The following is a 27,922-nucleotide window of genomic DNA, read 5'->3' as shown; positions in this document are numbered from 1 at the left end:
TGGCATCACTGGGGCCTGCTGTTAACTGTATGAGAAGGCTGGTTAGCAAAAATGCTACCCCACACTCTATACGCCTTGCGGTTAATTATCTACAAGGTCCCAAGCTACATTTGTGAACATGTTCCATCACTTTCCAGGTCTCCAGAGGCCTTCTATGGAAAATGCTGTCCTCTCATGTTTTGTAATGAGGAAGAACCAACAGTAAAGTGCACATCAGGCAGAATCCACAGAGATTGAATGTTTCGATGTCTGCTTGGTTAGTGTGGCCAAGTCACTCATGTACTGTATTGTGTTGTAACTGTATAACTCTCTCTCCAAGTAATGTATGTATAAATTAGTCCTGTGAAATGGATAGACATAAGCACATGTTTATGTAGGGATGTGAGACAGCAAGTGATATTAATCTGAGTTTTCCATTCATTTGGGCAATTAATAACTTTAGCACTAGCATTCTTTGGTTGCCAGGATACAGTGTTATTGTGGGGGTGAAAATGTGTGTTTTCTGTTTCCTTTAAGAGAAATGAAGAGAACATAATTTCTGCAGGTCTGTATTCTGATTTACCTACAATATTAATAGAAAGCTACAGAATACAGTGAAAATTCTCAGAAGAATTAAATTATCCCATATCCCATGAAGAATTTGAAACAAAGGAAATCTGTGGATTTAATTAGGTACAAATGTATTAAAAGTCCTCATTTCAGCTTATTCACACTATACCTTTAATCCTTTGTGCCAGTCAGACAAGTTTAAATGATTTTCTCTTTTCCATCCAGAAAATTATGTAAATGATAAAAGTAACTTTGGTTCAGGTCAAGCAAATAAGTGTAACTTATATTATAATAAGGAGACATTTCTAGTCCATATAAAAGACAAAGCTTATATTACAATCACTGAGATAGTGATTAGTGTGATTGATCTGCTGAAGACGGAGGTACTTTATTGGGACATTTTTCTCTGAGTATTATATTGGAAAAAGTGAACATATAGTTAGTATTAAATGAAATATCTTTGAAAATTAGTAACTCATTTTATTAGTACAGTAAGGTGCACTACTACTGTATCTGCACTTCGAGGTGCTGGAGATGTTGGTTTTTCTAGAAAAAACTAACACCCTGTTGTGTCTTGATATGTGTGCAGCCAGCGCTCTTAATATTAATAGAGAACATGTTTCCTTGACCTGAGAAGGGAGCCTTGACTGTGCTTTGTGAATTACAAAGCACCAACAAAAAAGAGGGTTAGTGAATTACAACTGAATCTGTTATTGATTTGAGCCTTGACTATCTTCCAGTTTTCACTTCAAAGTTTCTGCATCTTCAAGAAGGAGATGCAGCTTGAAATAAGCAAAGCAAGGGACACAAGATAAACTGGGGGAACAAAAATGAATCATGACCATTTTTTAAAGAGAGTATTAGAGAGACGTTTTGTTACTACATTTGGCAATAGCAGTCCTATTGCTCACCCCACTACCACTAACAACTGTGTAAAATGTGTGAGCAGTTTGGTGGAAATAGCAGTCTGTACAAATGTAATGGGTTTTGGTTTTGGCTGCAGGGACTATGAAAACTGTGTAAATGTAGACACCTCCAGTCTTTTCCCAAAGAATGTAAACCAAATTGATGGGCAGTTTATAGCAGAAGAGCTTTGATATTGACATACTCTATCTGCAGGCTGTTCTTATTGGTCTGATCTCAAGATATCTGAAAAGTACTTCTTCTCCTTCTCCACCTTCTCCTCTTCCTTCTTTTTCTTCACCAACAAATATGGCCAGGAAGCAAGCGAAAATCACATATTTTAATCTACATGTGCTAGGAAAGCTGGAGTGATATTTTTAGTTGAATTAGAGCAGAAATATTGTCTTGGCTATTTCAAGAATTTCAGAGGAAACAAAATAATTTTGAAGTGATGAAATACTGCCAAGAAAATAAAATGATTTTTTTTTCCATAATGCAGTTGCAAATGACTTTAAGATTGTAATTATTCTCTATATGTCATATGGGTTGCCTCCATATGACATTAAAAACTGAAGAGTAGCATAACTGACCCATTCTAAGGTGTAGGACATTATACCCGAATAAAAAAAAACACTGAGACATAAAGGCATTGAAGTTGCTTCCTTTGTCGATGATGCTTTTTATGTTCTGCGTCAGTGAATTTCTGTGTAGAGGTTATTAAAACTTCTCAACAGTGTGTTAGAGAATGGTATAATATACTGTACTAACCCTAGTTTCAATATATTATATTAATAAAATATATTAAAAACTCTACTTTTCTGGTAAATTGGTAATACATTCATTGTCTTTGCATATACAGTATGTGCTGCTTCAAGAGACAACTCCACAGAAATAAAATGTTGTTTGTTTCACCTCTGGCTTTCCTTTGTGCTTATGCAGGGAAGACTGCAAGAAAAAGTAACTTGGACACACAGTAGTGTGCACAAATGCAGTAGCTTTTTCAAACATGTCTGGGTTCAGGTCTCTATGCATGTCCCAGTGCTCTGCCTGTCTTATGGAATACTCTCAGGTTTCTGACTCAGTCTAGATTACTTTTTGGTGTTTGAACTCATTAACAGGACTCCCAAAATATTTCTCATGCGTGGTCTTGTTGGAAGTTGTTTTAGCTTCTTCCACGTATACCTCACCTGAGGGCCTTGCCAGATTTACACAGTGACAAGTCAGACTTTCTTCTTCATCTGTGACAGCATCTTAGGCTCTTGGTATTCAAAGTCTACTCTTTCTGGTAGATTTTAAATTAACTGAGTTACACTCCAAACCACACTTACACGCTGTAGAGAAACAGACAAGGCAGTGGCTGTAACAATTTTTTCATGTCCTTTTTCATACATATCATTTTTATTTTTATATATTTTTTCAAGCTTTTTGTAATTTAGTGAAGCTGGACGGCTTTTGTTACTTTTTGCTGCAGCTGTTAGAAAGTTATGATAGAACCAAAAGGTGTTATTAAATACATTTTTACAGTAAATGTCAATTTTATTTTAAATGTCAGTGGCAACTTTTTAAAAAGAAAATACTCACCATGGACTCCTTCAAAACGTAATGCTTTATGTATACCATTCACAGAATCTATGAATAGTGAAATTTAGCGGTTCACAAAATGCATGTATAATTTATGAGAGCAATAAATATGCTCCTGTTGACACTTCATTATGCAAGGAAAGCAGATGGTGTCATCTAACGAGTGTCTTAAGTTTAACTTGTCTGTTCTCTCGAAAGATGAACATCCCCAAGACAGAGGAAGAAAAAGCACCCAACATTAATCTCCAGATTATCCCTCTGCATGCTGAAGCAATGGCATGGAAATATGACACCATATGGACAGTTAGACATTTTGTATATGCTTAAATCAGCATAACTGTGACAGAAACTAACCGAGGGTTCTCATTATAACTCAGAAGATTATTCTCTCTGGCGCCAGGTCAACAGAATACAGAAATTGTTACTTTTTACATTGATATTTTAATAATGCTCATAACAGTGATCATGATCTGTACAGCAAGAGGGTTCAGAGAACAATATTGTTTTTTTCCATTACTTTGTTAGTTATCCTGTTTAGATTTTTTCATTTTTTTCTTCCTGTTAGTACTGGCTCTTCTTATTTAATGACGAAATACTTTGAGTGCTTGATGAAGACAATTCACTTTTGTTCTTATAGATTATTGAATAAAGAAATACAACTCACCAAGCCATCATTGGCATACCATACATAACTTCTTTTTTTATGAGCAACCTATGTGAAAATTGTTTTCAGAAAATGTTGTATAATTGAACCTTTGAGTTCTTCTGTTGGACCTGGGCCAGCATTGCCAAATGCACACTTTAGCAGCCCCTGTGTCTGTCTGGATCTGACATCAGCCACTGACTGAATTTTACTCTAAATGAAAGATGTACTGTAGCCCTTGTGTAAACATTTCGTGAGCAGGGAAGCTGGTCCTGTCTTTGCATACTACTGTACATAGTCTGCAGTCACTCCGTTCACCAACTGATTGTGTTCTTCCATTGCTTTCCTTCTGACATTCTGTGGTTACCAGCTCTGGTCCCTGAGGACTACAATTCCTTTTGCACAGTGCTTTGAAACACCCACAGGAGAGTGAACTTGTGGGAAAAATATATTTTAGTGCAATATATGGAACACACAGCCAGCCTCAACCAGTGTCTAATAAATAACAAGTCTCCTGCCCTTGAACACTTTCAAATGCTGATAATTGAGCTTGGTATGAGCATGAAAAAGAAAAGAGTTATCAGTATTAATATACTTTGGGAGATGATTGAGTCAGAATGGGAGAAAATACATGTCAATATGCTGCTTAAATTGTGTGACAGAATGCCTGTGGTTGTTTCAAGACTGGCTTCTAAAATGAGGAGTGTTTTCTCTTGAGAGGGTTAATATATTATCATAATAAAGTAATATTTTATGATGAATCCATATCCAAAGCAAAATAGCTTTCTGCCAGGTTATCAGCCAAGCTTCATTTGTGAATGCCATTATAATACTGGGGAGGAAAGCTGTCCTGATCACCCAGTCTACAAATAAGATGGGCAGTGTGTTGCCTTAAAGCACCACCTGACAAGATAGTAATTCTCCACTTTGTGCAGTCAGCCCTGTTTGAATGGTGCAAGCTGTTTCCACGGTGAAGTACAGTACCTTCTCCGATATCACAATAGGAAAAAAAAACAATGAAATGTTTCATTTGGGACCAGCCATTTTTATGATATGCACTGTTTAGAATTAGACAGATAATTTGAACATGTTCTTGAAGCTAACAAATACAGCAAAAATGTATTGTGTAATTATTTTTCATCTGCTTGAGTGAATTTCAAGGTTGTGTCCAAAAGTGTGCACTGTGAAACATGAAAGTGAAAAGAAATATTTTATTTTGTCGGTAGATGGAAGTCTTTTGGTGCTGGTTTTCAGAATTTTTGGTTGCATCTGTGGTCAAATAAGAATGGCAGACAATGTAACATAATACAGGAGCTACCGTTTTACTCCTTCTCCGGTCTGAGCAAACTCAGATTAATGTCCTAGCTGTTTTCTCCTTCAGGGAAGTACTATACACAGTTGGATTATAAAACCGCCCACAGCTGCTGCTTGTTAGGTTACAAAGCTCCTGTAGCTCCTGTAGCTTCGTTTGTAGCTGTGGTAGCAACATATGTCGCTCTGATGAAAGTATCACCTCCCTAACAATTATACCCCATATTATGTCACAACAGCTATTAGTGCATAGTGTTTTAGATATCTATATTTTAGACAGTGATTTTGAATATGCCCTTTGCTGTTCTTGGGCATTTGAGATTCATACATTATTTAATTGACCACAAACCAAAAATAGTTTAAAATCTAAACTCAACAACCACTCATTTACTGTTAACAAACTGTTAAAAGAAATAACTCATGAAATTAAACTGTCACCCAGCTGCTTGATACAGTATGCCCTTCTTGCTCATTTGAATTTTGAAAAGTGAGATTTTAGAAAAGTGAGAGATTTTTAGAAAAGTGAGAGTAGTTCTATACACTGTATATTGTACTGCTATTATTATTAAAGCAAGGAAAATGGCCAAGAAGAACAAGTGATACCAGCTTTACTTTCTACCTGCTTTTCCAATTCAAATCAAGGGGGTTGCCAGAGCCTATCCTGGCAAGCAACGTATGCAAGGCAGGGTACACGTTGGATGGGACACCATCCATCACAGGGCAGACATGCACATACTCACACCTAAGGCCAATTTTTCCAGAAGCCAGTATACCTAACAGTATGTTTTTGGACCACGGGAGGAAACCGGAGCACCAGGAGAAAACCCTCGCAAATACACGGAGACCTTACAAACTCCATGCAGGTACAGGTAGCACCCCAGAACCAGAACTGAATCCAGAGCCTCAGTGCGATGCTAACTGCTAAAGGTGCATGGTAAAACCTGTATACCGGTAAAACGCGGTTCTTTAGTCTCGTGGTACGTACCAGCACGCTCTGTAATTTCCAGCAATTTCCGTTAGCTGTTTTATTTTTTCGATTGTATCAAAGATTTTTTACTGTTTACATTCATAAAATCAAAATTGACTCAAAGAATAAAATGACTGCGATAAAAATGTCATTAACTTCAAAAGGGTAAGTAAAAAAGTCATACTAAAGGGATTTCCTGCATATCCTTGGCTAGTAAGTTTAGAAATATGACATGATTTCGGAAATCGCAGAAATAATCGCCGCTGATTGGTTGAGAAAGACCTTGACTTTCATCGATACAAGCATTCCCAATGACCCAGTGAACATGTGCTGTTCTTTCTATATTTTCTGATTCTACTGTAACTCTAGTTGGGAAGGAAGTCAAGTCTTCATGATCATGTTTTTAATTCCATTACTACCATTAGACATGCTTTGATTTTTTTTTCTTTTTTGCAAGTAAGATTGTTTTAAGCTGTTTAAGTCAATATACAGTAGAATGTCTTGTCTCAGCAATGTTTTTAAGCAAGTATTGAGGATTCTTTGAAGTTTTAAATGAAATAGCTAAGGGCAATTGAACATGCTAAACATGTTTCATAAGGTTGTGAATGTCAACTTTACTCATTGTAAAGAAAAAATATTACAACACCTTTCATATTTTGAATTTTACATTGTTATCTTGTTAAAGCACAATTAACCTCCAGTACCTAGTGAAAAAAAGATTTAATCATTTAATGATTGACAAAAATCTGCATCTTGTTAAATTGTTCTGTTACACTGTTCAGTGTTATTTTTAGTTCTTTGGTTCCAATAAAACAACAGAACAACATAATTTTCATTACTTTATAATGTATACAACTCAATATGCTTTAGTAATCAAGAAATCAAACTATGAGAGAGTCTCCATACATTCAAAATAGTTTGCGGTATACAGTGGTATGTATCGCAATACCGCGGTTCGTTTTTCAGAGGCAGTACCCAACCCTACTAACTGCTGCACCACCATGACATCCCTAAACATTTACAGAATTGACAAATACAGATTATGTTGAGAACAGTAGTTCTTCATCAGTGTTAGACCCTTTCCCACTTTCCCACTTTCTTTAGTATTGTAATTTCCTCAAGAGAGGAAAATCTAAATCTGTTCTATTTTAAGTCAGTGATTACAATCTAATTGGAAGGTTTTGGCACTTCTGTAACTTCTGTAACTGACAGAAGGCTGAAAAATTACATGCATTTCAAGGGTGCACCTGTTGCATTTGATGTCTTTGTTAAAGTGTGTACTCAGATATGAATCCCCTTTCACTTAAATGTGAAAAAGAGAAAGGATGATTACTTAATTATTAATTAATTAACTGCAGTATTATGTGACCAAAACACATTTGACAATGTCTAAGAGATACCCCTGTATGAAGTAAATAGTGTATATACTGAAAGTATATACTGTATGGAAAGATGGTTGATAATATTTTTCTACTTTAAACAATCTGTTTTTCTTTAATAGGTTCTGTACCTTTGAGGTCTCAAAGAGAACAGGTAATTACCTACACTATTCTATAATATAATGGGGCATTATTTTTTGCTCTTTGGTTTGTGTATTAGGTCACAGGTCAGTGGCTCACAGACTTGGCAAAAATCACTCTTCTCACTGAGTCATTTATTATCATTACCTTTTATCATACAGTATTCTCAGTCTGGTTCTAGGTACTTTTCTGAGGTCACCTATTTACTTCATTTAAAGGGTAACACTCTCTGGTTTTGTCCTTGTGTGCATATTAACAAAAGAAAGTTCTAATGGGATGATGCGCATCTTGAGGTATCTTAAAGGATTTGGCTACAGTGAATTTATTTTACATTAATTCACTGTAACTGCAAAATTGGTTATAATACCAAATTAAAAAATATCATAAATAATTACAATTAGCTAAGTAAGTAATTAAATTAGCTTTGATGCAGAATGGCTTTTCCTGAATATGAATCTGAAGAGTGTTATATTGTGCTGTCAGTTTTTAAATGAAACAGTATGCATCCAGATCTTGCACATTTCTTCACATACATTAGACCAAAATAATGTGGAATTTTAATAAATATTAACAATACAATAGCTCCTTGAGATTTAGAAATATTTTACCATAAAAATGTCAGATTAAGTAATAGATTTAATTCATAAACCTATGAATAATAATACACAGACCAGTGGTGAGCCACTTCCACAAGGTTTCAAAGTTAATGCACATCCCTACAGCATCCCTAAATATTAATTGGTTTTCACATTGCAATTAACATGCAGCAGGCATACAGCAGCACTGGAATGTGCTTTTGTGTTCACAAAAGTTCTGTTTGGAAGCGGTCACACATTCTTTTGCTCACTGTTTTCAGGATGATTTGAGTATTTCTTAAAAATGCTTATTGCTGCTGTTGATCTGTCAGCAAAACTGTATTGTAAAAGAAACCCACCGGAATTAGACAATCACATTTCGAAGACTGTTCTTTTGTTTGGTGATACTAAATGCAGTACATTGTCTTTCATTTTATTGAGATGGAGCACACTTCAGCAGTATAGGATTGTCTGATGAATGTTTAACTATATTGCATCTGTATACAGACTTTTATTTATACAGTTAAGGAGATTAAGGGTAATTCTACATCTCATCTCATTTACTCATTTACAGTAAAGATTTAGAGAGCATCAGTTTTTATAGCAGGACATTTTTTGTGAAGCATTCTAAATGAAGTGCCTTGTTGAATGGTATAATAGTAGTGCCCAACCCTAGATTTGAGTCCAGAGCCCTAAATGCTCCATAGTGCTTCCTTACTGTATATCTGCTTTTTACTTTAAATTTGTTTCTAGAAAGAGCAGTTCACTTGCTTTTGAAAAATTCATGGAACAATATATAACTGAAATCTAACATTTAATAGTGTGAAATCTTTAAACTTGTTTGCGTAAGTGCTACCTAGCATTTGGATTCACAGTTTTAGTTTACTGAATGCAAGAACATTATCTGCTTTGATCATGTGCGTCAATAAAACACATTCTTTTTGTGATTAAGTGTTTTCTCCTAAAGGGGAAATATTTTATTTTGTAATAATTGTTTCTGACATCTGTTGAAATATTGACTTATTAAGAGCTATGCGGCATTCACTGGTTCCTTTTTAGGAATGGAGAAAGCAGGACCTCATCCTTTACAGATTTTACAGTTCCCTCCACGATACAGTTGATGCTGAATGAATATACAGTACCATAGGAAATTGCTAACAATTTTTCCACAGTTCATTGCAAGTGCAACAACAAAAAATACAACACAGCTTTTTTTCTTAAATTAGCAATACATTTAATAGTTGCAGAATGTTTTCTTTTGATTAGAAAAAAATGCCATTGGATGGAGAAAAAAAATAACATTTCATAAAAGTGGTCTATAGAACAGTCAACACAAATACTGGGATGATAATCTTATATTTCACTAAATCTCACTACCATAAGATTTTAAGGCCTTCTTTGTCCAGACTGCTGGTATGCTTTTTTTATTAAGAGACATGTGCAGGAAAAGCAGGAGACAGAAGAGCCCTTTCTAAAGCAATCATTCTTTACGTCCACATGGTTTCAGAGACTTGGCATTTACACCAAAGTGCACAGCTAAGGTACAGGAAGAAATAAACCACTTCCACATGGTTGTTGTACTTAACAGATAGGCTGATGTTAGTTTAGTGTCCCAAGATAGAAGTACTTGATTATAATAATAAAATATATAAATAATAAAATGTTGCTTGGCAGCTCTTTTGAGGAAGGGGGAATATTACACCATTGTGTTGCACAAACGTGTGTTGCAGAAGACGCATCTTAAATGTGAAATGAGAGTAAGAAGACCTGACATTTCAGAGGAGCCCTGCTGCTTAGTTTCACTGATTTACTTCAAAAAATGTAATAAAAACACTTGCATGATCTATTTCAGAAAATGGGGTTATTGTTAAAACTGAAAAGGGAAACCTCAAATTATTGTTTTGTGAGATCAGGGGACCAAGGACAGCTTCAGAGTAATGCTGGTTTCAAGTACAGTTCAAGTTTTCAGATAAGCAGGTTGGGGCATCATGTTGTCAAATTGAATTTCCACTGATTTTTTTGTTTTGTTGTTAAGGCTTTCCCAAAGCGCTTGGGAATTCTTCAATATAAATGTAGATCTTGAGAAATTGCACTGTGGACTGAAGTCTTATTGCATTATATTATAAGGGATATTCCTTATCTTTCTTATCATATTAGTCCAGTGATTTATCACTGCGTGTCCAGTTGGAAGTTGGAAGCAGTGGATAGGTCAGCTCACAATCAGTTTTAAGAAGATGCTACCCGATGGCATTTCTTTTGTGAGTTTTGCGTTGTTTCCCAAAGGACAAGATGTAACTGCCACAAAAGATTAGTTTGCCTGTTTCACAATATGAATTTATAGTCACAGTTTCTAGGAAAAAAGATAGAATGCTGTCTTTGAATTGTCTAGCAATGGATCAATTTTTCCTAACACTAGAAACTGACTGTATAATTTATGTTGCACATATTTTTTCCTGATGTTAATGGTGTAGAGCAGCTGTCACTTTCTATTAGGTTTTCATTTGTTTTCCTTGCTTCTCTTTTTGAAGAAAACAAATCACGCACTAGACTGTGTACCTTACAGGATTTAAGGGAAACTTGCTTGCACCCTAGGTCATCTAATTTCATATACTGTATTTCAGACTCTGTTGAGTCTTTGTGCCTATGGGGTGTCATGGGACATTTGCCCTGTGTTCCAGTGGCTGATCTAATTAATGCAGTAGACACAAGAAGAGGTCCAATTTCTGCACTGCATGACTATTTCATGTCTAAAATTGCTTCAAATAAAAATGTATTCTTGAAAGTGAGAGCAAATGACCACATATACAGTATATGCTGTCACTTGCTTACCAGAATAATGCTTTTCTGGCTTCAGAGCACCTTTTATCTGTATTGGGTTGTCCTTGTTGTCAAAGTGAACTGGTTAAGGCCCTTAAAGGGCCAAGTCTCTCCCCTCTTGCACTTTTGTTGTTCTTAGACTTTAAAAAGATAAAAATGCAGCTTTGGATGTTTTAGTAGTTCAGGTGGGTGCTCACACCTGAAGAAGGCTCCACGGCCGAAACGTTGTGTTTTCTTTCTTCTTTTTTTTCAGCATGGAATAAACCTATTACTTGTTCCTTTGGATGTTTTATAGTCACAAGCAAAGAAAAAAAAACAATATTAATTTTACAATAGGAAGTAAATATTTAATATTCATGTCTATTAATTTAATAAAACATAAATATTTTGCAATAAATATTGATTGCTGTTAAAATGTGTCCAGCTTTCAGATCTGCATGCATAAAAGACATAATAGTTATCTTTCAAGAGTGTATTTGTTAACGCAGTCAAGTAGATAAGTGTTCTATTCTTTAAATTCAATGTAAGACAGTTATAAGTTATAAGAAAAAACAGTGGTGAAATTTACATTTCTAATTGAAATAGTATTTCAAGAGGAAAATAAAGCAAAACAAATATCATGAACATGATTTATCATGGATAGATATACCTTGCTAATTAACATTAACTGGGGACTTTGGGAAAGTACAGTACAGTGCTGTGAAAACGTATTTCCTCTGTTCCTGATTTCCTCTCTTATTGCAGATATTTGTTATTTGTGTTTAGTGTTATTTGTTCACATTATGTCTAAAGATCTGAAAACATCCAGTGTGGCAAATATGCAATAATAGAGGAAATCAGGAAGGGGTCAAATACTTTTTCACGGCACTGTATATGCAGCAGTGGACCTGCCCAGGCATCTTAAAACATGTTTGGCTGTTTTCTATACCTCTGTGGAACTATGCAGTTTTAGAGCAAGAGACAGTGTTGATTTTGGCAGCAATGTTGTTCTAGGTTTAAGCTGCTGAATAAGGGAATGAATGTCCTTCTGGTGGACTGTGAAAAAGATTGGTGGAACAAGTAGATTGTTTCATGTGACCTTTTGTAGATATTGTGGCAATGGATGGAAGGAATGAAATGATTCCCTCCCCCTCCATACAAAAATGGGACTTATTCTTACCATAACGTTACAGTAACATCTGGCTTCTCATACACATTCTTGTGCACTAACAGTTGATCTGTGCTTGGTTTGGTGTGGAGGGAATGTGGAGTAGATTGTTTGTGTTGCAGCTCATTTTGTGTGACCTTTGGTGTCCTAGGGAATTTATGAAACACTTAATGTTTACCCTAGTATTAAGTAGTTCCAGCATATTACTTTCCTAAAATTTTCCTATTTGGTAAGAAAAGCCTTGCTTTTCACATACTGAAACCACGGTTAAAGGGGAGCTACACAGTTATTTTTATATTTCAGAGTTAGAAAGAAACAGCATTGATGAATGCATTTCAAACCACAGTGACAGTGAACTTACTGTAAATCAAGTAATAGACTAAATTTCCAGGTATGGTCAGAATCATATTCTGCTATTCAGAGCGAGACAACACAACATCCAGTGATGTGAAGTAGCCTTATTACATTGTAAACAAGCAGACTTGTGAATGTATTTCCTTTAGTCCAGTAGATGTTTTGATGATTTTGATGACAAATACAACTTACTCTGCATACAGACCACGTTGGAACATTCTGTGGTGAAATGTTCGCTGCACAACCTGTATTATTCACTTATGCAGCAGGAAGGGCTGCTTCATGTCGGAATTCATGTAAACTCTTGCTCTCACCCTAAGTGATACCAGGGGTTATCGACAACATGGTGACTATTCAGTACTTTCACAAAGTTAATGATTTTCTGCTTCATACCGTCTGTTAATGTATTTTGCTACCACGATTTAATAACAGGTCTGAGAAATTGGGACATTTCTTCAGATTGTATTGGATTGTTAACCATTAACTAAAGATCACATTAATTGTGACTAATTAGGTATTGGTTTTAATGAAAACAAGGAGACTTTCTAGTATAAAATCCCAAGGTACACCAAAGCCCTTTGCACTAAAACACTTGTACCCTGAGGGAAGCATGACAAGACGGCTTGTTCTGTAAATAAGTGAACCGAGGTTCAACCAGTCAGTTAAACCCAAGGCCTGCAACATGTCTGAGCCCACCTTGAGGCAAAATGCGCCATGGACAGAGATATAACCATCATGATATTTATTTTAATGATCAAGTATCATTCCAGAAATAAGATTAAGGTATAGGAAGGATTCCAGTAATATTAATAGGAATTTCTTGTTCTTCAGGTGTTTTCCACCTGAGTAGAAGTGTACTGGATGTATAGTGTACTGGATATGTATACATTGCTGAATATCATAGCAAAAGTGTCTGCTAGTAAGTAAACAAATATGTACAGTAGGCTTGTGCTACTGTAGTTTCAGAATATCTACAATGTCAGGGCTTTACATCGGCAATAAACATATTTTTCTATCATTACAATGATGTCTTTTACTTTCACTCTTGGTTCCCAACAAAAGTCTAGCTCTGCTCTTCACAAATATTCCTAGGCCTGCACTGGATCTGCACAAAAACACTTTGGTGTACAATAGGCATGTTAAATGCAACACATTCTCTGTTCCTGGCCTATGCTTTACTAGTTGATGTGCAAGGTGCTTTTCAGCATGGGAAATAGTCACCAGGCATCAAAGGTCTATATTTAATGAAGAATCCCCATTAGATAAAAGCTATACAAATGTTTTGAGTTAAGTTGTTCTCTTTGAGAAAATGACTGAACTGAATTTGCTTTTAACATCACATGTTAATACACAGAGTGAATACAGAATGACAGAAATTGCAAAAATGAAGGATACTTAAGTTGTTTTGTAAAAGGGACTGTGTTGATTGTCAAAACAGGTAATTATTTATTATGCAACCTAATTAAGCACAATATAGGAAACAAGGGCAGAGGATAAGCCTTTCGTTTCCAGAAGCATTTGCATTTCAAAAGACCGTTCTCACAATGCATTATTTTCATGAATATATAGCTCTTGGGTTTGTAAAAATGCAAGCCAAATTCAAGTTTCACTGATTTGCTAAGATGTGCAAGAATGAACAGCTGTGTGTTAATGGCTTGAAAGTATAAGGGTTTTAAAATCATAATTTTTAAAGTGCAATGTATTGTCTTTACTGAGTGAAGTTAGTCCTTGAGTCGTTTGTGGTACTTTTTATCTTCCCATGTATACAGCCATGAGTATACAATATGCATAGAAGTGCACAAAACCATACTTCCTATACCACTTCAGAGTCAGCATGCCACAACTATAGAGAATCTGTGCTGTGTCTGAACCACTTTTGTGGGGTTGATTTTGTGATCAGAACTCATCGGTGCGAAAGAGACCCTTACTGATGAAGTGCAAAAATGGCAGTTGCTTTCCATTGTGTTGGAACATTATTTTAATGTGTGGTAACTGTGATGCAACACAGAGCGTTTCATAACTGGGACCTTTTTAAAATAGGCTATTGTGGGGCAACAGACACACCACCACGCAGCTGCAAGGTTCAAAACCATTTCTTTATACAGTATACTGAGGGAAAGTCGAACCCAGACACTGTAAAAAAACAAACAATAAACGAAACAAAAAAGTATAAGTTTACAAAATGCGAACCAAATCTGCAGTATTACTTTTTCATGTTCCCCCAGGGCTTGACGAGCACTTACTGTATTGTAGAAGACTGATTTGCATCCATCAATCAATCAGTCTTTATTTGTTGTAACATGCTTTGCAACAAGCTGCCACAGTACTCTTTGCCAAACTGTGTGCAACAAGATTTTGTGTCCAGGTATAGGAAAACATTAGGCATGGCAGAGAGAAAAACAAAGTATTGAAGGGACTCCCTGGGCATTTTCTGGGACTCTTGAAAGGAATTAAATCATCTAGGACCTTGTGATACAGTACATCACCTGCAGCTTCCAGACTGTGCCAGTCCTTAGCTGTTTGTGTGTTTTGAGAGTTACACTGCTACAAAGCTTACCGTGTCCATCCTTGACCCCAGGTCTGAGGCTAGCCACATAACCTTGCTTTGGTTGCAGAGGGGGTTCACATCTATTCAAGCAAGGCTTGATGTATAATCCATGGAAGTCTTCCCGGACTGAGGAACCCTAATGTATGAAAATATTTATCTTCTCAGTAGTTGAACTTGCTCAGTGAAGATAACTGTTTACTTTTCTTAAACTCCCTCCAGTAGCTCTTTAATTTAACCACAGTATCTCTTTGCTTATGTAAATGGGGAACCCTTGAGGACTGGGGGAGTTAAGTTTCATGCTAGTTTTTAGTTTTGTTCTTGGATAAAGTGCCCCAGAAAGTATCAAATATTCTCATATTTGTACGGATAGCCTTTACTTTTTCATCTTTGGGTTGATTTCAGAATTTAAATGTTTAATTCATCAGTGGAAATCAGGAGTACCTCTGTGATTTTGTTGTTTAATTATGCAGATGCGCATGTACTTCAGTCTGCTTGTGCAGGCGTTTCTTCTTTGAAATCTGTGGGTGGCTAGGACCATAATCTTTGGAGCTCTTTGACTGAGATTATTACGGATTCTGATTCTTTGTTTGGATTGAAGTTGTGATGAATGTTTTTGATAAAGGTTTTAACTAGGATTTAGCCTGACTTTACGCAGCTCTTGTGTGTATGTGTTTTCCTTGCTGAAGGCACGCATGCACATTTATACATTCTGAGATGTGTTTCTGCTTTTCAGTTTTCTCTCCAGTCCAATAATTTCTCTCTCTTATTCTCTGCAATTTATTGGAATGCATTTAACTGACTTTCTTTGCAGAATGGCAGGCTGCTCTAGACATACACAATGTCATGATGTATGGCAGGAAGATGCTGGGTAACCTCAACTGTCACTGCAGACGAAAAACAATTTTTGTATTTTCCCGTTTCAGAAAATGTGATTTCAGAAAATAAGTGATCTTTATATTTTAATTTTTTGTAGATTTTACAAATGTCAGTTTTTTTTATTAAGCCACTTCATTTGGAGTAGCCAATTGCACATTTATAATGGATTGGCTGCAAACCCTGTAACCGCACACAGGGGAAGATTAGGATGTGGGAGCAGAGTCTTCTGATCTGCCCACCTTCAAGTCGTCTTTCAGTAGAGGCTGTGCAGCTCCATTCAGGACGTTCAGTGCCATCTGGAGAAGAGGAAAGTCCCTGACTGATGACGAAGCATGCCTGCAAGTGGTGTTATAGTGGTCACTGTGTCACCATTTGCCGAGAGAGCCTGGTCTACAAATCACAATACATCTGTTGGTCACGCTCATCCAGTTGTGTGCACCACTACATGGGGAATTTGGGTCACAGCCGGCTAGTGATATGACCCAGGATCATACCCATGATGCACTCAGTCACATGCTTTTACAGGTTGAGAGACATGGGAGCATTCACATTTGGATTTTCATGACAGTGTAAAAAACAAACAACCTCCTCACACATCTTGGGATAGTTTTAAAACTGTAAATACATTCTCAAACAAATAAACTGGCAACCTTCTGTTCCCAACAATGGTATTCTCTGAGTGTAATAAATCATTACTGTTGAAATGGCCTTACTTGAAAACTCATTCATCCTTGCAAGTGGCAGTTGAGATTTCTTGTTAATTGATAGGTTAAGTGATTAAAGACATAAGATGAATTTTTAATAATGATGCTCTCTAGAATTTAGTGGTGTCTGTGAGTGTATCTAGTTTTCCTAATAAAATTATTTGACATTGTTAAGAGGAATATTTATTATTCCAATTTTAATACATTTTAAGAACCAATGGAATCATGCATAAATTACTGAATTTTAATGACATTTTGAATAATAATTCATTTCTATGATTTTCCTCAGATTATTGCAATAAAGAAATCTAGAAATAAATATTTTTTCAAAATTATGTATTAGCTATTTTGGGTTGTATGTGATTTTGAGCTATCCACTCATGCTGCTGTGCCCATATGGCATGCTTATCTTAATTTCCTGTTTTCTTTATTCATGAAAAGTATATTAACACAAAGGCAGAATTCACTTTACTCCAGTAAAATAAAAACTGCAAACATAAATATAAGTAAAATAAAGTCAATATGGCATTCACTAGCAACCTGTAGTAAATATTTTAAAAATAATTTTAGCTTACATTCTTCAAGTTTACTTGAACAAGACTCGTTTCTTACCACTGTAGCTGTTCTAGATCTTGGAATTGCATTTGTGCTTATCAGATGTAAATCAGAGCTATGCAGACTATTTATTGTCAGGATGATCATATGCTGGTCAGTCATAGTGTTCTGCCAGAAAATGCTGGCAATATCTTTTTATGATCCTACAGGGATCTGGAGTGGTACAACCACAAAAGGCGCTGGGCTGTCAGATTGAGCTGTAGAGTCCAGATGGTCCTAGACTGACTCTGGGATATTAAGCAATCTCAGTTAGAGGCACATACTGTAGTTGTTTGAGCACTGCCGGGTGGCATGCAGTGACATCACTCAGAGACATGCCACTCTTCTGTCAGGTGATAGCTCACCGGTAAGCCAGTGTAAGCCATATTCCAGTCTCACTCCAGTCTTCCAAGCTCACACCTGAAGAAGGCTCCACGGCCGAAACGTTGTGTTTTCTGTCTTCTTTTTTTCAGCATGGAATAAACCTATTACTTGTTCCTTTGCAGCCTACGCATGCTGACGCAGCTACCCACCTGAACTACATATTCCAGTCTTGTATGTACAGTATCATTCAGATAAAGATGTCCATTATGTCAAATAGACCCATAACATTTACATTATTATAACTTTCTCTGGTCAAAACAGTTCTTTTAAATATTGATTTCACATTATAAGCATTCAGCGGTATTCTGTGTAGCTAAATGTTGGATTTTGAAGAGTGTATGTTTTTGGTCATACCAATATATAACTTCATTTTTATTCTCCTAACTTTAATAATCTGCAGAATTTGGATAAAAATACTTAGTGGTAACCTTCAGTAAAACCCATGTTGTCTCTCTTTTTTTTACGCTGAGGTTCCTAACCACAACACTGAACACCAGAAAGAAAGATAAAATATAACCTAGTCCAGATGGTGGAACCCAGACCTCTGGGAAAAGAGCATTAACACATGAAGCAAAATCTGTGTGGGTGTAGGAAAGCATAAAAGGTTCTGGGATAGCTCTGAAACCAGCACAAGGTCTGAATGACACTGGGTTTTCCAGACTGCAGTGTGAAGTAGCACTGCACAGTGAACCAGGTGCAATTTCTCATGGGAATGCTAAAGGGTCCTTCACAAAAAGTGTCCTGAATGTGTTGGCAGTCAGATTTGTGGTCAAAATGGTGATTCCAAGATTAGTGCAAATGCCATCATCTACTGCGATGTCTCTCGTTTACACAGCTTCCCAGAGGCAGTAGATACATCCTTAATTATGCATTACAGAAAATCTATCCATCCATCCATTTTCTAGCTGCTTTACTCAATTCATTGTCACAGGGGAGCATAAGCCTAATTGCACAAATCATGGGCACAAGGCAGGATACACCCTGGATGGGATGCCTTTCAATCTCAGGGCACACAGACACAAACGCACACACCAGGGCCACTTAACCCAGAAACCAATTGTCAAGTGTCTTTGGATTTTAGAAGGAAACCCACATGAGAACATGCAAATTCCATGCAGATAGCAACCCAGGAATTGAACCGAAGGTCCCCAAACTGTGATGTAGCAATGCGATCTGCTGCACCACCGTGCCATGATGTTAATGTAAATTTAAGTGTCAACATCAGGAGTATATTTATTGAAAATAATAAATGATATATTTTGTAGGTCTTTTGCTGTGAGATGTTTATTTTTGGATAGCTGGGTTCTAATCAGATGGACTAGAGTCCTGCCTTGTGGCCTATAATCTTCTCAGTGCTGTTTGGAAATGGTTGTTACAAGTAAATTAAGTTGTTTGGAGCTGTTTGTAACTATCGATTTAGATCAAAGTGAACACTGTCAATAATCTGCAAATTTGTGTTAAAACTGGGTTCTTGGTCTGGGTAGTTTGTTTTGAAACAATGTGTTGATATGCTAGCTGTTCACACTTACAGTAGCTCAGTTGTCTTACATTTATTTGGAAGTGGACTAGAGTTCTTTTTATTGTTTTTGGAGACTCGTCTTGTGTTTACACTGAAATAATGAAGTAAATTTGGTCCCATTCTAACCTAATGTTTATATTGTTAGATGAATTTGGTACATTGTTAATTTAGTTTTATTAGCTTGCCTTTGAATTATATTTAGGAAGAAAATTCTGGTGCATCTTGTTTTCTGAATTATTGACATGTTGTACTGCTACTGAATTATGTACAGGATATTTATCTGTATATCTTTTGTCTTTGAATTATAGATTATGTATTATAATAGCATTGTGATGTATGATAATACATGTACTAAGTAACTTAACCTAAATTCATTTATGAATTCCTAACTTTGGTTTAAAAATCAGGGTTTATTATTTGCTTGGAAGAGACTGACTTCAAGAATTTGTAAGATTCTGTTTTGGGTCATAGTATTGATTTCACACGACTGGTAAAGGACTTGTGTTTATTTATAAGTTCTCATGTAATAGTTACAGAGCAAGTGAGTGTTTTTATGCCTTTAGGGTGGTATTTCAGAGGATTACAAGCCCAATTTAATGGTGTTTCTTAACAATACAACAAAATGTGTGAACCTGCTTTTTTGTCATGCTCCTTCTCAAACATTCATGCTTTATTGCCCTAGGGATTTTTAGTTTATCCGTCATGGCCTGTGAAACAGTGTTTTTTTTTGCAGATCTGCAATACATACACTGTCATCCAACAAGCCTGTATTAGCCACACATTTCAGATGGAGTCCCTCATCAGTGGGGTGTCCACAAATATGTCTCTGTACTTGTTATAGAGTATGCTCATTGCAGACACAGTGCATTTCAATCAGATATAATTTTTTGGTGGTTAGTTGATTTATTTATAAGCACCTACGATTTTTTACTTTTTTGCCTTATAGTAGGGGCATATTTTCATGTTTTTACAGCCCTTAAAGCACTAGGCCTTGCTGGGGATGATAAAATGCACATAATTAAGCCTCCTTAGAATCAGCAAGCCTTCACAAAAAGACCTCCTCGGTGTAAATTGGCACAGGTTTGCAAGTTTCTGCCCATTATTGTAATCAGCTTATTTATCCAGAGCTCTTTGTGTTCCTCTAAGAGGCAAACTCTTGTTTTGCCAGCGGTACTCAAATGCTCATCATTCCTGAAATGCTTGGCTTCAATGGGATTGGATGCTGTTTTAGTTGCATTGCTTTCTTCTCCCCTTAATCTTCAACGGCTGTTTGTCTAAGGTTTGAGATTAGCTTCCTCTTTAAGTTAAAGGAAGACTTTTGTAACATCTAGTGGAGTTGTCAGTGTCCAGCAAAATCATTGCTGTTATAATCTCATGGATATGTGTTCCGTCTTTCACATACAGTACATGTTTTAGGTAGTTAATGATTCCTTTTATCATGAAAAAGCCATGCAGATTTTACAACTCTAATGCAGGAGGTTCAGTTGAATAGCAGCACCCATACATCTGTGTAAAAGCTGAAACAAATTTTCTCATTATAAATGTGACTTTAAATAAAAAATAATAATTCACTTTGTTGCCAAGAATTATCTGGATGACATCATTTTTGTGTTGCTGCTCTTCAATACAAAGCAATAGCTCTAAGAATACTGCCTTGTTAAAGTGTAGAACATTAAAGTTAAAATACCACTATTGATGGTTTCTTTCAAAGTGGACCAATAAAACTTCATTTGATGAGCTTCTGTCTAAGTCTTACCTCTGAGACATGTTAACTTGTAAACTTCTTTTCAGTCCTTTGTTAACCTTCTGAAAAAAATATATTGCATATGTGCAGCAATATACAGTATAGGCAGTGTTTTTACAGTAAGTGAAGTACACTGAGAAGAAAGTCCCATCATATTTAGTCTCTTTTCATCCTCTGCCTGCACGATTCTCAAACTAATCTTCTACAGTATGTCCTGCAGATAGGTTGTGTGCTTCCCCTTGGGGAGTCCTACCACAGCCAGCTAATGACACAGCCCGTACTCAGAACAGCAGTGTCTGGGCTATAGGGCTCAGTCTGTGCTCTGAGCTACTGCCTTTACTGGTTGAGTCACTTGAGAGACCCTTGGTGTTCTTAAACCAAGACCTCCCAAGAGACACAAATTTGTCAGCATTCAAAGTTAAAAAGCTAATTAAAAAGATAATAGAATAGTTTTCATGTGGGGGGACATGTCACATCAGAGTCTGTAATGGTCTTTAATAGTATTTTTTGTAAAATGAGAATCTTAAGTAAGGCTTTGTCTGACTGGTTTTTAATTATTTGTTTTTTATTTTTATTTATGTCATCTTCCTTCCCCGCAGTCATGTGGATCTCAAAAAAGTTCAGTTATTTCAGTTTTATTTCATGAGGAATATTTTGTATTGGATCAAGCTGTGTTCTTGAGTGCTTGACTTTTTTCAGAAGCAGGGAAAAGTGTTTTGTGTCACACCCTAAATTAACAAGATTCCCACTGCACCACTCGCAGTGCAATTGATGTGTCCCAGCTGTGGTTCACAGGAGGGGGGGGCAACTTTTTTGGCATCTGGCATTCACCTAGAGTAGCATGATTTTGACAGGGTTTTGCAACAAAGATTTTTACAAACCATGGACTCGATTCTTGAAACATTAGGAGAGAGGTTTTCTGGATGCTTAAGTAATTACTGTACATTGTAGTTTGTTCACGCGACAAAGAAAGAAGAGGAAACTGAGATGGTATTAAATGCAATGAGAAAAAATATACAACTTGACAAGAAAAATGTGCAAATGGAAGAATAATTTGATCTTATTTTTTTATGAAACATATGAAATCCCCTTTGCACAAACATTTACCTCAGATTGTTGAAATGCTGTTGTTTTATTCGTTTCAAGAACATTGGAATGTACTGACATATATTAAAATGTGGTAGTGAACATATGTATTTTCCTAAAATATTTCAGTGCTTCTTTTTTCAGTAGCAGGGAAAAGTATTTTCTCTACAAAATCAGAACAGCTGAACCAAATGTGAACAGCTAGCATATCCATCCATTGTTTCAAACCAAACTACCCAAACCAAGAAACCAGTCTTAACATAGTCCTGTAGATTTTTTACAGTTATAAAATAATACAGTATTAATCCATGTAAGTAAATAATTCTACGATTGCACAGCAGTTCGTTCCGTTTCCAGTTTAACAACCTGCAAGGTTCTTATACAAGTGCAATAGTAGATTTTATACATGTTCATTTGACTAAATATGTCTGTGTACTGTACATTTCCAAAAAAAATAACTGAGATATGTAGCATATGAAATTTCCATTAGTATGAAATAACCTGAAACTGGCGCTGGATTAAATAAAGAAGTCTAAGTTCAGAAGTGATTTATATTCAGAACAAGTGATCTCATTATATTTCTAATAAATATATACAGTATACAGTGATAAAGGTCCAAATTTTACTCCTTACTCCTTCACAGAAATAAAAAGCAGACCAAAACTTGTAAGTGTTGACCTCCGAAAGACAACAGTCGGTAACCCTGTCCCACAAGATGTCACAGTGCATTTGCTAAATCCCTCAGGTAATGAGAAAGAAAACAAATTCACAGCATCTGTCATGCAATGAAAAAGAAAGGTGACATGTCTGACTGCTTCACTGATTTTATCGCTGATCTGAGATGATTTGTTTGAAAGGTGAAGCAGGAGAATCATATTGCAGGCGTGATACTATTGCTTAATAACATAGTGTGTTTGTGTTTATTAACGTTTTAAATTAACCAGTTTAAACCAATAGGCTTAAAATCCATAACACATGAAATCCGTAACACGATTTTGGAAACTTGAGTTCCAGTTTTACAAATTGGATGATAGATAAAGCAGGTGACATGGAGGTACAGTGGTTAGTATTGCTGCCTTACGGCTCGGACCCTGGGTTCAATCCTTGGGGTGCTATCTGTGTGGGGTTTGTTTGTTCCCTTTGTGTTAGCAACGGTTTCCTCCACGTGCTCTGGTTTCCACCCACAGTCCAAAAACATACAGGAAGGTTAATTGGGTTCTGAGAAAACTGGTCATTGGAATGAGTGTGTGTGTCTGTATCCGTGTGTGCCCTCCCGCTCCCTTGTGACTGATTTGGAAGAAGTGGTTAAAAAATGGATGGATGATAGACAAAGTATAAACTGTGAATAGATTGTTCCGTCTTTCCTGTTTCTTTTAGAAACGGAGCATCCTTTCTGAAAATCTGAAGACATGGGTGATTGTAATTAGTATATAGAGTGAACAAAGTATTTTCACAGCTATCTGATGATGAGGGACAAAAAGTGAACAAATGCAATTTACTAACTGGAAATGTTCATTTCAAAGTATTTTAATCTCCCTAGTTTATCACCCCTGAATCGAACAGAGAAATATGAAAATAATTTTGTGATAAAGATAAATCTCTCTGGTTAGGTTTCTGCAGAAAAGAATGCTGCCACATACTGTAGTATTTTTTTCCTTTCTTGCAAAACTTAAAAGCTAACATGCTTAGAAAGAGAATTTAGCCTATAAACTTTCTGGGACAAAATAGAAGCATTAGTCATGGGTATCAAAAACTAAACCTCCGTGTGAAAATGGGCATGAATGATGTCTTGAGTGAGTAAAGTACACACAGCAGTTGCTAAACAAAAATGGAGAAATAGAATTGCAAAGAAGGAATTCATACAGTAAGTCTTTTTGAATTTACTTGCATTACCTCTGTTATGTACTGCATGCAAAGTAAATATGTTTGAAAGGGTTGCTAAAGTGAATATTTCAGATCCTAGCATGAATGGGATTTTCTGTCAGCTTTTTTTGTTTACGTGCATTGCAATTCTTACAACTAGTTTTGCATCCTTGTGTTCAGTATGTTTTCTCTGTGGGTTTCTGCTGTAGTTTGTGCTTAGTTTTCACTCACTTTGCTGACTGTCAGCTACAGCTGATTAATGTGATGCTTCAAGCCTGACTGAGAGGGAGGAAGGGTGAAGGATTTTATGAATGTTTATGGGGTCAGTGACAATGAATTTCCAAAAGAAATGCATGAAAATTCTAATCTGCTTCCCTGGCATATATTTTTAGTGAACTCTAAATGGTTTCTACTTATTTTTTGTAAAGCATATAGTTTACAAAATATGTGATGAATCCCACATAATAAAGTTAACATGTTAGTGTCTATATCTTTAAATTAAAAGGCAGCGCTTTTCAGCTTTAGTTGTTCACATTTCCCAACAGTATACTGTAAGCTTGTGATCCACCCAGAGTGTGTGAGAACAGAGGAAGACATTTTGGCTGTACACATGAAATCCATATTTAAACCAATTAAAAATATACAATTTCTTCAGAAAAATGCCAGTTTTTACTTTAACGAGCACAGTTTATCTTTAGAGCTTCATGTTGCCTCTCTATAGACTTTTGCTTCTGGTGAAACTGAACCCCAGTAAATCTCTGGCAGAATTATTCAAAGGGAAATTATAACACTTCTGTAGCACTGACATACAGTATACTGTATGATAGTTCATGAATTTCACTTTTTTGCTGTGTGTGAAGCGCTCATGAGTCCTGATTAATTTATGTCAGATGCAGAACACAGTTGCAGATGTGTAAAATGAAAGGATTAAATGATTAGATGCTGGTTCAATTGAATCACAGGTCTGAGAGACAATTGTTGTGACATTTTGGTTTACCTGTACAGTATATGAGCAAATATCAGGATTTAAAAAAGCAGATGTAAAAAGTGTCCTTACCCTTAATTATAGAACTGAATCCTGATGTCTATGAGCTAAATCTTAATTTTTAGTGAAGTTCTTCCAAGTGGTGTGGGAGTGCTGGAAGTACATTCCCTCAGTGGTTTGGCACAGTACCACACAATGTTTGATAAACTTTTTGTGCTTTGCGTTTTTTACAGAGAGGATTCTTCAGCCTGCCAGAGGGGAGCTATTTCATAGAGCCTGTACGTGAGCATGAGCCGGAGGAAGGGGAGCAGCAGCCCCACGTGATATACCAGAGCTCCTTCCCACAGCAGCCCCAGAGGCAGCGGCGAAGCGCTGAGCTCCATCATGGGAGAATGCCCTGTGGCCTGAAAGGTTTGCCAAAGCTTCTTCCTGCTCTTATTACTCAGCTGTGTTGCCCTGTGAAGTTGTACAGTATGTTTGTGGCTAAAACACTAATGCATTAGGGAGATTGTCCCCACAAGGTATAAGTCACCACGTCACTAGTGTGTTGTTCCTGTACAGTCATGGCTCTGCAGCAAAAGTAAAGCAATTATTTTTATTCCAAAACTAACTCTTACTTGTTGGTCTGTGAAGTAATGGACCGGCAAGCTGGGCACATTATCCTGTGTGTCCTGTTCTGGCTACACAGTGCAACGTCTTCTACCAATCAGTCTTCTACTAATCAGTGGGTTGGCCAACACATCTGTAGAGAAATGTCTCTCAGGCACTTCATGCTGTGTTTTATAATAAGTGCTGAACAGTTGACTTTCTGGACTTTCTGTCATGTACAGAAACCCTTAGTAATGTTCTGCAGGCAATAGTGTAAAACATATTTCCTTTTCTCATCATGATGAAGGCAAATAAAGTTTAAATAAAATTCATATAGTATATGAATACCATTATAATTTAAATACGGCACACTACCTTTATATATTATCAGCCCAACTGTTTAATTTATAGCTTTATGAAGATATGCAAAATATGGCTCAATGCTGTTTGTTTACTGAAGATCTAAAACATATAATGTAGCTTTTTACAGCATTAACAAAATTCTTACTATTGCCTTTTTTGTTAATATTTTGATTATTTTATGTTAACTTTGCTATAAGACCTCTGGCAAGTTATACTTTTTCATCTTCAAAATAAATTAATACTGAAGTTTAGAACTTCTAAGTTTCTTTTCACAATCCCTTGTGATTCCTACCATGAAGTATATTGGTTGTGTATATGAATTTGGCAGGGTTTTAGACTTTTAGATTTCGGATGTTCCTGCTCAGATTTTGGAAGACATAAGAATCCTATTTCCTGCCTAATAAGTGCTGCAAAATCGTCTCTGTATGAATCCTGAAAAACACTACAAGATAAGTAAAAAAATTGAAATATACAGTATATACAACTTGTGGTGTATGTGTGGAAATAGAACTATGAATCCCAGCAGTTTGGTGCAACACAACACCAAATTGTACTGAAAGAGATTAGAGTAAGAAATATACAGTATGCATTTAAAAACATGTATTAGAATTGTAAGGTACAGTATGTACATGGTATGTGAACAAGGTGTATTTTGGAAATACTAAACATGTATTTTCCATAATGGGATTTAGTTTAGTCACTTGATCACCTGTGATTTTTTTTTAACTTAAATGTATTCAATGCACTTGTCCTTAAACCACTAATTATACTCCCACATCAAATAAATGTCTTATATATGTATAATATATATATATATATCATATGTATACAGTAGTACTATCCTGATTCTGTAATGTTACCTACAAATGTTGTATTTCTCTTGCCTGAGCATCAGTGAATGGGCTCAGGTGGGTATTGTGCTTTGCTAATGAAAACCAGTTGAATACATTGAACAAGTATAGATTCAAATATGACCTGTTCAGCAAGAAACCTTTCTGTTAAATATGCCTGTTAACTCCCATGCGCAGTCTTGGTCTAATTTAACTCACTTCCGATTTTGTTCATAGCCAGATATGAGCCTTCCAATCTGCTTTTATGTTTGCTTAGCAATACAAGTAAAAAGAAAATAGCATTTAAAAACCTAGCAATGCATTTCTAATTAATTGCTGAATTTCTTTTTTTATATTTGGAGAAATAGAAAATAATACATATTTTTTAAATCTGAAACAGCTGGACAGTTTTCTCAAAGTCAAGGACATCATATTGTTTTTTTTAGTTCCCCTGTTCTTAGTTATTTATTGCTTCAAACGTCCTGAAAGTTATGAAAATCAATATTCTAATTCAAATCCTAAATCCCACATTAAGGGTAGAGTATTTTTGTTTATAATCATCCAGATAATTTGTTCATGAAATAAGCAGATTTGTGTTTGTAGACTGTGCTTGGATAGTGTATTTTTCATTGTTCCTTTATTTTACCAGATAATTCAATAGACAACAACTTCTCTTTTACTATGAGGAGAACATTTACTGGAGCTGCAGTGTGTTAAAGAAGATCCTTGATCAAAAATACAAAATCAGTGTCTTACCCAGGATTTGAACCTATGACCTTCCAGTCCAAAGCTTTAGCCATGACTCCTACAGCTACAGAATATTTAGTAGTGAGACTTCTGTACACCCTTTATAGTAAGTACTGTATAACTAAATGCTAGTCATTTGTAAAACATATAAAGCAATATCTGAAAACTGAAATTCAATTCTTCCATTATTAGATATAAGTACAAATTTAAAAATGAGTCATGGAGAGATGGAGAGACATAAAGCCTCTAAGTGATTAAATAACCACCTCATTCAAACTATTCTACTGGGAAACTTTATACATCTTTATACAGTTTATACATGTTAGTTGGAATGTTAAATAGTCATTGCTGTGAGAAATATATTCCAAATTGATTCTCCCTTCTTAGTGCCCTTTGTGAGGAGATAAAAAAAATCACATAAAAAATTTCACATCCTGCATTTAAATACTGTGAATACACAGGGCACCCACGCTGCTCATCCAGCAAAGTCATTTTGGTAGTGGTAGTGTCCAGGCTGGAACCTCTGACATCTGAGACAGGCCAGGTTTTCGAGGCTCACGCCTAGCTTGTGTCAGATGCAGGATTCTCCAAGATGAAGCAGAATTTGCAGTGTCACTGGGATGGATTGGGATTGACTCAACTCTATCACCTTACAAGAGGGGCCTCTGAGCTCTGATAACCACCCGTGAGTTCCCGGTGACATTGTGAGAAATGTAGAAACGTC

The 27,922-nt window shown here is 36.1% G+C and overlaps 1 protein-coding gene across 1 annotated transcript in view; it reads left to right on the top strand.

The window, feature by feature from the left end:
• adamts12 (ADAM metallopeptidase with thrombospondin type 1 motif, 12) overlaps positions 1-27,922 on the top strand; it is a 152,860-nt gene that overhangs the window by 14,563 nt on the left and 110,375 nt on the right. The window contains exon 3 of the mRNA XM_088911721.1: positions 24,904-25,081. Coding sequence (XP_088767847.1) covers positions 24,904-25,081 — 178 coding nt within the window. The remainder of the gene's footprint in view (positions 1-24,903; positions 25,082-27,922) is intronic.

This window comes from Atractosteus spatula, chromosome 3 (assembly GCF_055471065.1).
Source record: "Atractosteus spatula isolate fAtrSpa1 chromosome 3, fAtrSpa1.hap1, whole genome shotgun sequence".
NCBI lineage: Eukaryota > Metazoa > Chordata > Actinopteri > Semionotiformes > Lepisosteidae > Atractosteus > Atractosteus spatula.
This window is presented reverse-complemented; position numbering and strand designations above follow the sequence as displayed.